Genomic DNA, 13,880 nt, shown 5'->3' with positions numbered 1-13,880 from the left:
TCTAGGTCATAAACATTTGTTTGCTAATGTCACAAAAAGAAGATAATCAGATAGTATGCACCTCCCATTTTAGAAGTTCACAATATCAGAGTGACTGGGTCGCTCAGTTGGTGAACGTCTGACTCTTGATTTCAGCTCAGGATGATCTCACCATCCTGAGATTGAGCCCCACATCTGCCCTGACAGTGTGGAGCCTTCTTGAGATACTCTCTCTCTCTCTCTCTCTGCCTCTCCCCTGCTCATGAGTTCTCTCTCTCCTTCGCTCTCAAAGTAAATAAACTTAAAAAAAAGAAGTTCACTATGTCAACTATGAAGTATTCTTGCCAAAAACTCAAGCCTTGGATCTAACTACCAATTTACAGGAATTGCAAGCAATAGAAAATCAAGTTAAATAATTTTATGAATATGCAATCAACATAACCCAAACTGTAGAACCCACAGGATGAACCACTTCCTTTCTTCAACAGCAACAAAAAAATTTGCAAGGAAAATGTAAGATATGGAGGAGGGAATGTGTAGAGTTAAAATAAACTTGAGACTTGGGGCCCCTGGGTGGTGTAGTCGGTTAAGCATCTGACTCTGGATTTGGGCTCAGGTCATGATCTCACAGTTTGTGAGAGTCGGCTCCATGCTGAAAGTGTGGAGCCTGCTGGGAATTGTCTCTCTCTCTCTCTCTCTCTCCAATGTTCTATCTCTCTAAAAATAAGCATTTAAAAATTATTATAAAAAATAAACTAGAGGAGACTTATCAATCAATTGCAGTATGTGGACTTTATTTAGATCCTGATTTGAAGATGTATATACATGTATAAACACACACTGGTGACTCAGCTAAGAAAATTTGAATACTTCTATATAATTGGTTTTTTAAATTATGGAGCTATTTTATTTTTTTAGGTAAAGAAATTTAAAAGGAATTGTTATATTTTGCATATATACTGAATTTTTTTCAAATGAAATCACATGATATCTGGAATAGCAACAAAATAAATCTAGAGTGAAGGAGGCAGTAAGACAGTTGGAAAAAAAAAGATTCAATGAGCTGATAATCATTGACTTTGAGTGAAAACCACATGGGTGTCATTATTGTATTCTCTCCATTATTGTCTGTATGCGAAATGTTTCATCATAAAAAATTAAGCAAGAAAATGACCAGGTTATTTTTAAAAGGTCAAGATTCACTTCCAGCCAAGAAGTAGTAAAAAAGAACAGATTTATCTTCCCACCAGAAACAACCAAACCCATACAAAATATGTGAAACAATGGTTTTCACTGAACATAAGCAACAAAAGACAGAAAACAAGTGAAGGTGCCTTGCAATTGCTTAGCTTACTGCCTTTAGAGACTTCCCAGGCCACTGTGCAGGGAAGGGGAACCCAGACAAAATCCAGAGGTCTCTATGAGTTCAGAATACAGACCCAAGAATGCTTAGAGATGAATCATCACATGCATTTGAGGAAACTACTGGCAAACGAACAATTGAACATTTACATTTAAAAATACCATTCACAAGACCATCAAAATCATGAAATATTTAGGAATGAATCTTAGAATGTGTAAGGCCCACACACCAAAAACTGTGAAATATTGCTGAGAGAAAGAAGACCAAATTAACCAAAATGAAATAAATGGAGAGACACACTATGTCCATAGGTCAGAAGACTCAAATTTATTAATATGTCAACTTTCCACAAATTGATCTACAGATTTCACACAATCCTAATCAAAATCTCATCATGGTTTTTTGTTGTTGTTGTTGTTGTTAGAAATTTACAGGATGATTCTAACAGTCCTATGAAAATGCAAAGGGCCCGATATCACCAAAGCAACTCTGAAAAAGAGAACAAAGTTGGATGACTACATTATGCTATTTTAAGACTAATTATAAAGCCACCTTGTGGCTTTGGTATAAAGACAGACAGATCAGTAGAATAGAATAGGGAGTCTAGAAACAGATCCACCTGTATATGAACAACCGATTTTTTACCAAGATGCAAAGGCAACTGAGTGAAGAAAGGACAGTCTTTTCAACAAATGATATTGGAACATTTGAATGTCTATTTGCAAAAAAAAAAAAAAATGAACTTCAATCTTTAAAAAAAAATTCAAAATACAATATAGATCTAAATAAGAAACCTAAAACTATGAACATTCTAGAATCCAATGTAGTTTTTGTTTGTTTGTTTGTTTCTATTAATCTCTGAGGGAGACTAAAAACCAGAGCCTTTACCTGTCTATCATGAATTTAACGTTATCTGATATGACTGGCCGTTATAAATTATGAGTTTCCAACAAGATTCAATTATCAAGTAGAAGAGTTATAAACAAAATAAGACTCAATCAGATTTTTAAAATCCAAGTGAATTTTAAGAACATTTTTTTCATCTCCCAACATGTCTTCCCAATTTTGTCATTCTGTTGTCTGTTCCTCATTGTACATCAAAGACCTCAGATGAAGTTTTTTTGTGATCATTAACAGACAAGAAAGAATCCCAAATATTTCATGGTTTTAGATCCTGGCTTAAAAGGGTCCCAGAATGACCGTGAAGAAGAAAAGCTTCACAGCAGGCAGAACTTTACTTGTTACATTAATTTTCCTATTGTGCCTGAAAGGAGAAATAACTAGAAGACCAGATCGATACTAATTTACAGTAGGAAGCAAAGGATTGTCCTGAAAGATTGAAAGTATATTTGCCCATTAGAAGCCTCATTAATGATGTCTAGTCTGGAGGAGGCCTTTTACACCTGGAGAAAAACAGAAACAAAAACAATACACTCATGGTTATCAGCTAGCCACCAAGGACTTCACCGGTAGTCTCACGAAAGGAATATAGTGGCAGTGTTGCTGATTATTTATGAGTTCAAAGACGTGTTCTTCCACTCACCAAGCTAACTTGGTTATAAACCCTGCCAAGCACCCAATTTTCCAGGAGCAACCCCAAACTCTTAGCCACCGTAAGTAAATAAAGCTAAGCAAACAGCCTGGTTTTTGCTACCAATTGTTAAAACAAAAACACGGCACTTAATTTAATCTGAATGTGGCTTTTTTCTCTCTCATGAAGGACATTCCCCTTTTGGAAAGAACCCCATCACTTGGAGGTCTGAGAGGAAGGGTGACAGGGAGCATCACCCTGCATTCTATGTAACATTATGATCCTGGGACCCAAATCGTTTCTGGTTGGGCTACAAATTTTATAGATTTTTGTTGCTTGTCTGTGTGATAGAAAAGTATGCATTGTAGTTGTTAATTATAGCCCTCTCTCCTCCTGAGAACCAGGTGTGTTCCAACCTAAGGGTTGGATAAAGAAAGACTAGAATTTTGCCACCAGGTTATATTCATAATTACTATCCCATTTTGAAAACTATGGATTATTTCTTGATGAAATGAGTTATTCAGACTATTCAGTCCTTTAGGAAAGTGTCCTACTTGTACTCCCCAACTTCATATGCAACAAAGTTGTTAAATATCGTTAAATCTGTTCAATCTACCCTAACCTTTAACAAATTTCCCAAATGTGGAGGATTTCCAAGGAAGCTACCAGCTTGTAACCCTTCATTTTGCAAAGGATGTCTCATGTTGGGATGAGCACTGGGTGTTGTATGGAAGCAAATTGGACCAAAAATTATATTTATTTAACCTATAAATATTATAGGTTATATAAAATACACCTAAATAAAGCTTTTAAAATTGAAAAAAGAAAATAACCATTATTTCCCATTGTATGGTTATAAAAATACATTTTCAAATAAAAAAATACCTCACATCAATTTATTGAGTAAGTATTCATTAAGAACTTAGGTATTAAGCACTTATTTACATTAGGACACCACAGAAAAGCTTGATAACCTTGGATTAGACAAAGATTTCTTAGATCTGACACAAAAAGCATTATCCACAAGAGGAAAATTTGATAAACTGGATGTTAACAAAAGTAGAAATATCCACCCTTTGGGAGACACTGTAAAGAGAATGGAAAGCGAAGTCCCAGAGTGAGAAAAAGATATTTGCAAGGCATCTTTGTGACAAAAGATTTGTATTCAGAATACAGAAAGAAATCTCAAAAGTCAATTAGTAAAAGTGAATCTAGCAGCACAAAAATTTTAACTTCACCAAACAAAATATATATGTAGAAAATAAGCACTTGAAAAAGTGGTCAGTGCCATGAGTCATTGAGGAAATGCAAATTAAGATTACAATGAGATATTATTACACACCTGTTAAAAATGGCTGAAATTAAAAAGACTGAGCATACCAAGTGCAGATAAGAGTATAGGGCAACTGCAGTTCTCATACACTGCTGTTAAGAATGTAAAATGGTACAAACTCTTTCTAAAACAATTTCGCAGTGTCTTAAAAGTTAAACACTTACCTGCCATATGACCTAGCCATTTCGCACTTTTGTAGTTTCTTCTTCTTCTTCTTCTTCTTCTTCTTCTTCTTCTTCTTCTTCTTCTTCTTCTTCTTCTTTTAAATGTTTATTTATTTTGAGAGACAGAGAGGAAGCAGGAGAGGGGCAGACAGAGAGGGAGACACAGAATCCGAAGCAGGCTCCAGGCTCTGAGCGGTCAGCACAGAGCCTGACGTGGGGCTCGAACTCACAAACCGTGAGATCATGACCTGAGCCAAAGTTGGTCACTTCACGGACTGAGCCACCCAGATGCCCCACAGTTATGTATTTTCCCATAAGAAATGAAAGTGGATGTCCATGCAAAAACTTGTACACAAATTTTCACAGAGGCATTATTTATAATAGCCCAATACTAGAAACAACCCAAATTTCCATCAGTAGGTGAATGGGTGTGTACAAACTAGTCTATCCATACACTGGGACTCTACTCAGAAATAGAAAGGAATAAACTATTGATATACTTAATAAAATAGATGCATTGTAAAATAATTATGAACTTTGATTCCAGTAAAATTAACCCAAAATATCTTATAAAAGACAAAAAATGCCCACTGTACAATGCCATTTATATAAAATTCTAAACATGCAAGGCAGTTGCTTGAGGATGGGGATGGGTAGGGAGAGGTTACAGACAGAAGGAACTTTTGGGGGCAATGGACAGTCATTATCTTTATTGTGGTAATAGTTTCATAGATAGTTACAAGGATGTACATAAGTCAAAATCTATCAAATTGTATACTTTATATATGTTCAGCTTATTGTATGTCAATTTTACCTCAGTAAAGTTCTTTTTAAGGTGAAAACATCTCAAGTCCTTCATTCCTTTAAGTAAGTGCACCAGAAACACACACACACACATATGAAGAGGAAAGTAGTAGCAAAAACCCAGAATACAAGTTTAAATCCCGTTTTGATTCCTTATGAACAACACACAGATCTAAAATAATGAGACTTACCTCTTCTCCCACATACGGAGACTGTAATGCTATTATGTGACTCAACTAGGTGGTGGAGCTTTACAGATTGCTGAAAAAGAAGAAAGGAAAATGGGAAAAAAGGCTTTTCTACTTGAGGAGAAGTCCCAGGTATTAATTCAGTAAAGTGCTAGTCTCTTTAAAGATAGAGCACTGACTTGTTCCCAACTGAATGCACTGGCTAAAAATGAAAGACCAAGCAGCCTATTAGTTACCTGAAAAGTCATCCAACTTGCTGTGCTGTTCACCAGCAGTAAGAAGTATGTGTTCTTTGATAGAAAGAAATTTCCCAGCATGCTCTGTTCACTCAAAGTAGTTTTTGATGAGCATAAATTTGTATTTAGTTCTTTCAGCAGAGAACATCAAGAACTTGAGTCATTCAAGATAAATGTTCATACCTAAATAGCTTTGAGAACTAAGCAATATCTCAGTTTTGAGTTATTCCACATCAGAGTTCTTAATCTGTAACTTTATAAGGAGTTTTAGTGGTGCCTACTATTCCTCATAGTATACATTGTTTTCATAGATGAAATACACAGGACGTTGAGAGTGAATCAATAAGAGGATAAAAAAGAAATATACAATAAAATTACATTTGATTTCACATTTTTAAAGAAAGTGTTGTGTAAAAGAGGGGTTCCTGGGTGGCTCAGTCGGTTAAGTGGCCGACTTCAGCTCAGGTCATGATCTCAAAGATCGTGGGTTCAATACCCGCGTCGGGCTCTGTGCTGACAGCTCAAAGCCTGGAGCCTGCTTCGGATTCTGTCTCCCTTTCTCTCTGCCCGCCCCCCCCCCCCCCCCACTCATGCTCTGTCTCTCTCTCTGTCTCTGTTTCTCTCTCTCAAAAATGAATAAACATTTTTAAAAAAGAAAGAAACTGTTGTGTAAAAGAAATATCTGGTTCTAGGGGTTAAAACTCCTAATCATCTAGTGTATTCATTTTTTTTCTTCTGATTTTGCCATTTATGACACCCCCTAAACCTTCTAGCATAAATCATTTATAAATCTGATTAATATGTCATAAGAACAGTTAATAGAGTAACACATAGTGAAAGACAGTGTTCTGCTATTAATGTACCCTTTTATTCATTTTTTCATTCACTCAGCATTTATTACACAAACTCTATGTGTCAGGGACTATGCTAAGAGGTGGGGATAGAATGTTCAAAAAAAAAAAAAAGAAAAAGAAAAAAAAAGATATAGTTCTTACTAGCAAGGAATTTACAACCCACTGGGAGAAATATATTTAATCAAATAGTCACAAACGTAAATGTATCATTACAATCAATAATTTTAAAAAAAGGTATGCTTTTGGAGCATATACAGCCCATAGAAGCAATAATAGAAAACCTCCCTAAATAAGTGACTTTGAATCAAATCGGTTGTTGAATCTATGAGTCTCAAACTCAAAAGAAATGTTTGGGCTGGAAATATATACAAATTTGAAAGTCATTTTAGAACTCATTGGTATATACAGCTATCAGAACAGTGAAGAATCTCTCAATATACACACATGAAAAGGCCATGAAGACATACTATTATGAATAATAATAAAGCAAGGTAGGAGATTACATAATGATGCTACCTTTTACGTAAGAAAGAAGGAAAAACAAGGTTCATATATTTGCATTTGCTTGACTTGTCTAAAAATTTCTTCTGAAGAAAACACAAGAAATAAATGTGGTTGCACAAGTGGAGGGGAAGAGAAAGATAGAACATACATTGTATATGCAGTAGAGTATACATTGTATAGTTTGCACATTGTTTTGCTTTTGAGACACTGCCTCCCCCACAAAAGGCCACTAGAGGAGGATGAACTATAAAAAAGATTGAAAAAGAGCAACTAGAGAGGATGGAGAGTGTTTGTCTCTGAAGTCTAAGGGAAAGAGCCCGTCAAAAAGAAGCAACGGAGCAGTTAACTATCAAATGCAACTGAGAAGTTTAATAAAAGCTGCAGCGTGAAAAAAAAAAGTGTCCACGGTAGGAGGGGGACCATGAAATCAACAAACAAAAGACCAACAGTCCAATAAAAATTAATGAAGGACACGAATACAGTTCACAGTGAAAGAAATGCAAATAGCTTAGGACATGAGCAAGTATCAACTTGTAATAGAAAACATGCTGTTGAAGTTATGCAATTCTATTGTCACTTATATTGGCAAAGATAAGGGAAACCAACACTCCTCTACTGTTGGGAGGAGTGTAAATTAGTATTACTTGTTTAAGATGCCTTTTGAGGATGCCTATGAAAACAATATATCTAGTTTATAATTAAGTAATTTCAGGTATAAAAATTTTATGTCTCGGGATGCCTGGGTGGCTCAGTCGGTTAAGCATCCGACTTCGGCTCAGGTCATGATCTCACACTCCGTGAGTTTGAGCCCCGCGTCGGGCTCTGTGCTGACAGCTCAGAGCCTGGAGCCTGTTTCAGATTCTGTGTCTCCCTCTCTCTCTGACCCTCCCCCGTTCATGCTCTGTCTCTCTCTGTCTCAAAAATAAATAAACATTAAAAAAAAATTTTTTTTTAAATTTTATGTCTCTATGTCAATATATAAGCACACATATGTATACTTGTTATATCCATATGCATGTGTAATATAAATACATATAACTTATATATATTTATAAACACACATATATGTGGATGTGTAAAAAGATACATGTGCAAGAATTGCGATTGTTTTAACAGCAAAAGACTGGAAATAATCTAACTATCCATCAACATCAGACTGGTTTCAAAATTATGGTGCATCTAGAGAACACATATTTGGATAGACATGAAAGATATTTAAGATATATTAGGTGAAAAATGGGAGCGAGTGCACAACAGTGCACATAGTGTTTCCATTTGTGTGAAACAAATTAGTGCCTATGTGTTTAATGCTGCTCAAGGTCATAGAACTTTTGGTCTCAGTGAATGCCTTTGGAAAGGGAACCTGGATACTGGGAGATCCAAACTGGGAGGGATATTTACTTTTTATTTATACCGTTGTGTTCTATTTGAACTTTTTAAAAATCATGTGCGTATATTACTCTTTCTATTAAGAAAAAAATAACTAGTTTAAAAAAAGGAAGTTTTTAATTTTTATTTTAAAAAGTTATGTATTTATTTTGAAAGTGAGAGAACGCGCACGTGAGCAAGGGAAGGGCCGAGAGAGAGGGAGAGAGAGAATCCCAGGCAGGCTCCAGGACCAGCTCAGAGCCCAACACCGGGCTCAATCCCACGAACCGTGAGATCATGAACTGAGCCGAAATCAAGAGTCAGATGCCCAACTGACTGAGTCACCCCAGGTGCCCCTAAAAAAGGAATTTTTTAAAAAAATTTTATAACCACCTATGGCCTTAAGATTATAGTGATCTTAACAAGGGTTCTCTAATGGAGTCACAAGAGAGGAAATCAGGTCAGTATAGTGAGAAGAGACCAGGAGATCAATAAGTGACAAAAGCACTCATAAAGAAGTTTTGCTGTAAAAGGGAGAAGAGAGATAGAGTGGTAGCTACAGGTGGAAGCGGGGTCAAAAGAAATGGGTTGCTTCCTTACTTGAGCACATTTAAATGCTAACAGAAAGGCCCTTGGGGGAGGGAGTGAGGAGGTCATTGAAGGACCACAGAAGCACCCTGAGCAGGTCAGAGAGGATGCTTTGGCAAGCCCAGGCAGGGGTCCTTTCTCCTCCATAATGGGAGAGCAGGGTGGGTGGGAGGCAGAAACAGAGTCCTTTGACAGTTGGAGAGTGGGGAGTTGAGCAAATTCCTGTCTTCTGGCTTCTATCTTCCTTGTGGAACAAGTGGTGAGATTATCTGCTGAATTAGAGAAGTGGACTATGAGATGAACAGGAGATCTCTCTCATGGAGAAATATTTGGTGTGAATTCTTAATTTTGAGAATGGGACAGTGCATTGACCAAGGACCTACAGAAAGCTTGCCCAGATAAGGATGGAATTCATGGATTTAGAGTGTCATCAACCAATCTGTTCTACAGGACTTTTTCCCAAAGGCACCTAGATCCCCTGGCATGGGTATAAGGAAAGCCTAGTGTCGGACTCAGGCTTTGACAAATAAGTACTGACCAACTAGAAAAGGCAAAGAGTCATTATGAAACAGACCCTTCCACCTTGCACCCTCTCCCATCATCTTCAAGATTCGACAGTATTCTCTGTACATATTTTTTCACTTATGCACAATTCATAGATATTTGTAAATTCCTCTGGCTGATCAGCCTGAATAAACTAAAGAGAGGAGGAAAAATAACTTGGAAGGTTAGGAATCAGGATGTAATAGAAGGAAAAGGACTAATGTTATTGAGTATCAATATTTGTGCTAGATATTTACAAACTTGGTCTCATTTATTGTGGGGTGGGCAATGGCTATTTCCTGATTCTTCTTTCTAACAGTATTTCAATAAAGGTCCTACTGTTCCCTTTCTGTGGCCACAAGATTGATGGGGGAAAAACTCACCTCTCTGAGGTCATATACCGTCAATGCTATGGACATGATGGACATGATTATGATGGCAAAAGCATATTCCTTATAGTCTTCACTAAACCACAAACAGACACTGAAGAGTTGAAATATGTAAAATGGATTTAAAACCTGTTGGCAGACCAAAAACAGGAAGGCAATGGGGATATTTAGTCTTCGCACTGAGCTATTCATTGACTTGTTTGCTTTCAAAAGCATCTCTGTGACACCAATCACCCCATACAATATTCTCATTCTTACTGTATTTAGTCAGCAATTGTCACGTGCCAGACACTGTGCTTAGCAACTTTACTTGAATTTTCTCATTTAATTTCCATAATTACCTTATTACCCAGAAGCTATTACTTATCTCCATTGCAAAGATGGAGAAGCTGAGCCTCAGATCTCGAGATCTGAGACATGAGATGCTTGAGAAACTTGCTGAAGGTCACACAGCTGCAACAAATCACAGAGTAGGCCTTGAACCTGGGGGGCTGACCCTGGAGCACTTACTTTTAATCACTGCTGTACCTTATCATTCACAAAGTAGTGTCTCGTGGGTCCTCATGATGACCATCACAAGGGTGTAGGGTGTGGATACTATGAGGTTTAGTTCACATGTACTGGCCTTCAGAAGGGTGAAGTTTTAGTTCAGGTTTATGGAGTTAAAATGCTCTCGAGTCTGTTGTTCTTCCGTAGGACACACCATCTGCCATCTTCTAAGCCATCAAAGGACTTTAGATTTATGGATAAGTTGAAGACTACATTTGCTCATAAGTAGAGAGCCAAGCTGAAACTGGGAAACTGTCCTTGAACATCTAGGACACTGTGGAAGAAGGGAGAGGCTAACTCCACAGTTGTTAGCCTGCTTTGGTTTGAGACATTTTGTACCCTTATTCAAATGCTCTCCAGTTGATTTCCATCTGTCTAAGATGGGAACAGTAATCTTTGCCTCTGGTTGGGGAAGGAGCACACAGAAACATTTCCTATCAGTTTCTTTTGCTTCCTTTCTTACTAGAAATATTGAGAAAATACCTTGGGTTTAGTAAGTTTTTTCAAAAACAAGTAGGAGTAGAAGTAAAGTTCAGAAAAAGACCCAGGGTACAGCTGTATGGTTATAGTTTCATAATAATCACTGCAAAATGAAAAATAAGCTCAATGGTAGACTCAAAGAGGAAAAATTCAACTTAATAAATGATGGTCAAGTCCTTTTTTTCCCTCCCACACAAACATTGAGATCTAGAGAACTAATAAGGCTAATGCTGAGGAAATTATGTTGCCCATAAGAAATGTCTTGAGTTTTTAAATTTTTAATTATTATTTTAGTTTCACAAAGTTGGGAAAGGCTAAGAAACATTGGATTAACAAGGAAAGAAAGAAAGAGAAGAGGTTCACCCAGTTATTAAAGGATAAGTAGACACCTGAGTGTCGTTATACTGTGCCAGGCAACATGTGCAAAAGATGGTCTCCAAGAAAAACAGTAGAACAGAGATATGAAGAATCTATCCTTTGTACTGTTTTAAAATATCACAAATTACAGTTACTTATTAACAAGTAGCATTCTTGATTGTTTGACTAGAACTCCTTTATCCCCTACTTAGCGCCAAGAGTAAGTCCTGCTTACCTCTTTGATGAGTAGTTTCCAAATTGGTGTGATTTCAACATCAATAGTATTAGGCCCACATATTAACCTCCTATAGGGAGAGATCATAGATCAGTCAGTTACAACTAATAAAAATGAAGCTCATTTTTCACTCATTCGAAAAAAGGCCTATTCACTTTCTCCCAGTCAAGGTAAGCCTCCCTTGTTACATAATATCTCCATCCTTCTCAAAATAACTGAGTGGGGGGGGAGGGTTCCCAAGGACAAAAACAATAAACATGATCATATTGCATCTACTAAATTAGATTCTTCCTGAGGTCTAAATATTTCCCTGATGGCAATTTGGGTATTTAATATTAGTGGTTGCCTAATTCAAGTAAGTTTCCAGATTGGCACTCTCTCAACTCTGTCCCCAACTGTGGCTCTGTGGATGTGGGATGGAGAGATCATTGCAAGAAAATAGTTTTACTAGTAAGAAGTACTGGACCTAGCTTCCTACTCCTGTTTAGTTCTGGGAAGCTGCAGAATTTATTTTAATGTGAGCAAAAAGATGTCGGGATCTCAAAGACAGCTCTATACACAAAGTTATACACCCTTTAACTGAAAACCTAGAGGTATATTTCTTAGATTATGCAGAGCAATGACCCTTTATGAGCTATTTTGCTGTTGGGAACACTGACCACGCTCTCTGTGCCTCCTATGTAGATATTCAGATCAAGTAGCTTGGCCAAATGTATTAGAGCAGTGTCTCCTGAGATTTAGCATTCATACACATGACTTCCTGATCTTGGTAATGTGAAGATTCTGATTCAGAGGGATGATGTGTGGTCTAAAATTCTGCATTTCTAACAAGCTTCTAGGTGATGCGGATGCTGAAAGGCTCTGGGTCCCTTCAAAGTACTGGAAAATGGGGGTGCAGGGGAATATGAGTATCACAGAAACTTAGGACCAGCAAGGTCTTTCCAAAGTCCTCCTCCCCTTTTTAACAACTAGGGAACCAAAGCCCAGAGAGGAGAAGTTCCTTGCTCAAAACCACACAGTGAATTACTGATAGACTTATTCAACACTGGGCTCTTCCTCAGCCTGGTTCCTCTGCCCTGGAACTGCTTTGGAATCATGGAGCTGCAGTTCTTGCACAACAGTTTCTGCTGCTCTGCAATTATTATTCAACTATGTGATCTTGGCATAAAATATATTTCCTGATTACAACCAAAACTGGTTCAACCCCATTATTATAACCTTGAGAAGCTCTGTGTAGAGTAGAAAGAGGACTAAACCTGTGACACTCAGCTCTTCTATCACCTCCCATCCATGTGACCTTTGCTCAGGCCATCGAACCTCTGTGAGCCTCAGATTTCTCATGTATTATGTTGGAATGATGAGGATGTTCATTCTACCTCCCCCACAACGCTGATCTGATGAAGCAAGAGAAGGTATGTGCATGCATTGAATTTAATAATACTGAATAGAGCATTACAAAGTTTTCTGATATTGACCAGCGAAGATAATGATTTGCCAGGCTCTCTATTTGGCTGATGGCAACCATCCTCTTGAGCTGATGTAGAAAACAGTAGGCATGGTACCTAATCTCTTGTTCTTCTCTTGTTAGACCTGATCCAAATTTCAGATGTATCTTGGCAGAACTGAGCCAGTCTTCCAAAGAACTGAAATAATAATAATGAGAAAGACCTATTTAGAAATAATATTTTTGAGATAAGTTTCTCTGTTTCAGATGAAATTACTGAAATGACTTACCCAATTTTCTGGAACTGTCCTTCTAAGTTGTTCCAAACATATCTTATTTTCTGCACTTTTATACATCTCACCTGCAAAAGAAAAGTACTAAGAAAGTCTCTCGTGTAGGGATCAGTAAATACATAGCAGTTTGGTGGCTAAAGAAGTGCCTGCAGAAGAAGCAAAAATAGAGCTCTAATACACTTCTTTAAGATTATCCTTTCCTAACTTACTGCAACTTTCCCTGCTACACAAGTGGCATTCTTAGGAGTTTTCATTCAGTCGAAGTGTATCATGTGTGGGCTTACTATGCAGATGAGTATATATGATAAAACTCTGTCTCTGTGTTCCACTAGGTTATTGATAACCTAACAAAGGAAGAAAATCTGTTACAAAAGTGAAAACTATACCATACAGTCCAATATATATATATGTCAAAGAAATAAAAATATGATCAAGTAGGATGTATGGTATTGAAATGCCGTAGAAATGTTGAGTGGGCAGATGGCTGAAGGCATCATGGAAGTGATGGCATCCGAGCTGCAGCCTTGAAGGGCTGAAAGACTTCTGCCCAGATAAGAAGGAAAGAGGGCATGTCGAAGAGATTCTGCACAAGTCGGTTGTGAGGAGGGGCAAATGAGTGGGTCTACTTGACTGCAGACTGGAGAATGAGGCTGGAAAGATAAATAAAGATCAGAGTGT

At 37.4% G+C, this 13,880-nt stretch overlaps 1 protein-coding gene across 1 annotated transcript in view; it reads right to left on the bottom strand.

Moving 5' to 3' along the window:
- Positions 1 to 13,880, bottom strand: part of ATP13A4 (ATPase 13A4) — a 196,563-nt gene that overhangs the window by 103,248 nt on the left and 79,435 nt on the right. Inside the window, exons 7-11 of the mRNA XM_053221900.1 lie at positions 13,200 to 13,270; positions 13,028 to 13,108; positions 11,466 to 11,535; positions 9,839 to 9,973; positions 5,366 to 5,435 (exon numbers count right to left, since the gene is read on the bottom strand). Coding sequence (XP_053077875.1) covers positions 5,366 to 5,435; positions 9,839 to 9,973; positions 11,466 to 11,535; positions 13,028 to 13,108; positions 13,200 to 13,270 — 427 coding nt within the window. The remainder of the gene's footprint in view (positions 1 to 5,365; positions 5,436 to 9,838; positions 9,974 to 11,465; positions 11,536 to 13,027; positions 13,109 to 13,199; positions 13,271 to 13,880) is intronic.

The sequence above is a fragment of the Acinonyx jubatus genome, chromosome C2 (assembly GCF_027475565.1).
Source record: "Acinonyx jubatus isolate Ajub_Pintada_27869175 chromosome C2, VMU_Ajub_asm_v1.0, whole genome shotgun sequence".
NCBI classification, from domain to species: Eukaryota; Metazoa; Chordata; class Mammalia; order Carnivora; family Felidae; genus Acinonyx; species Acinonyx jubatus.
This window is presented reverse-complemented; position numbering and strand designations above follow the sequence as displayed.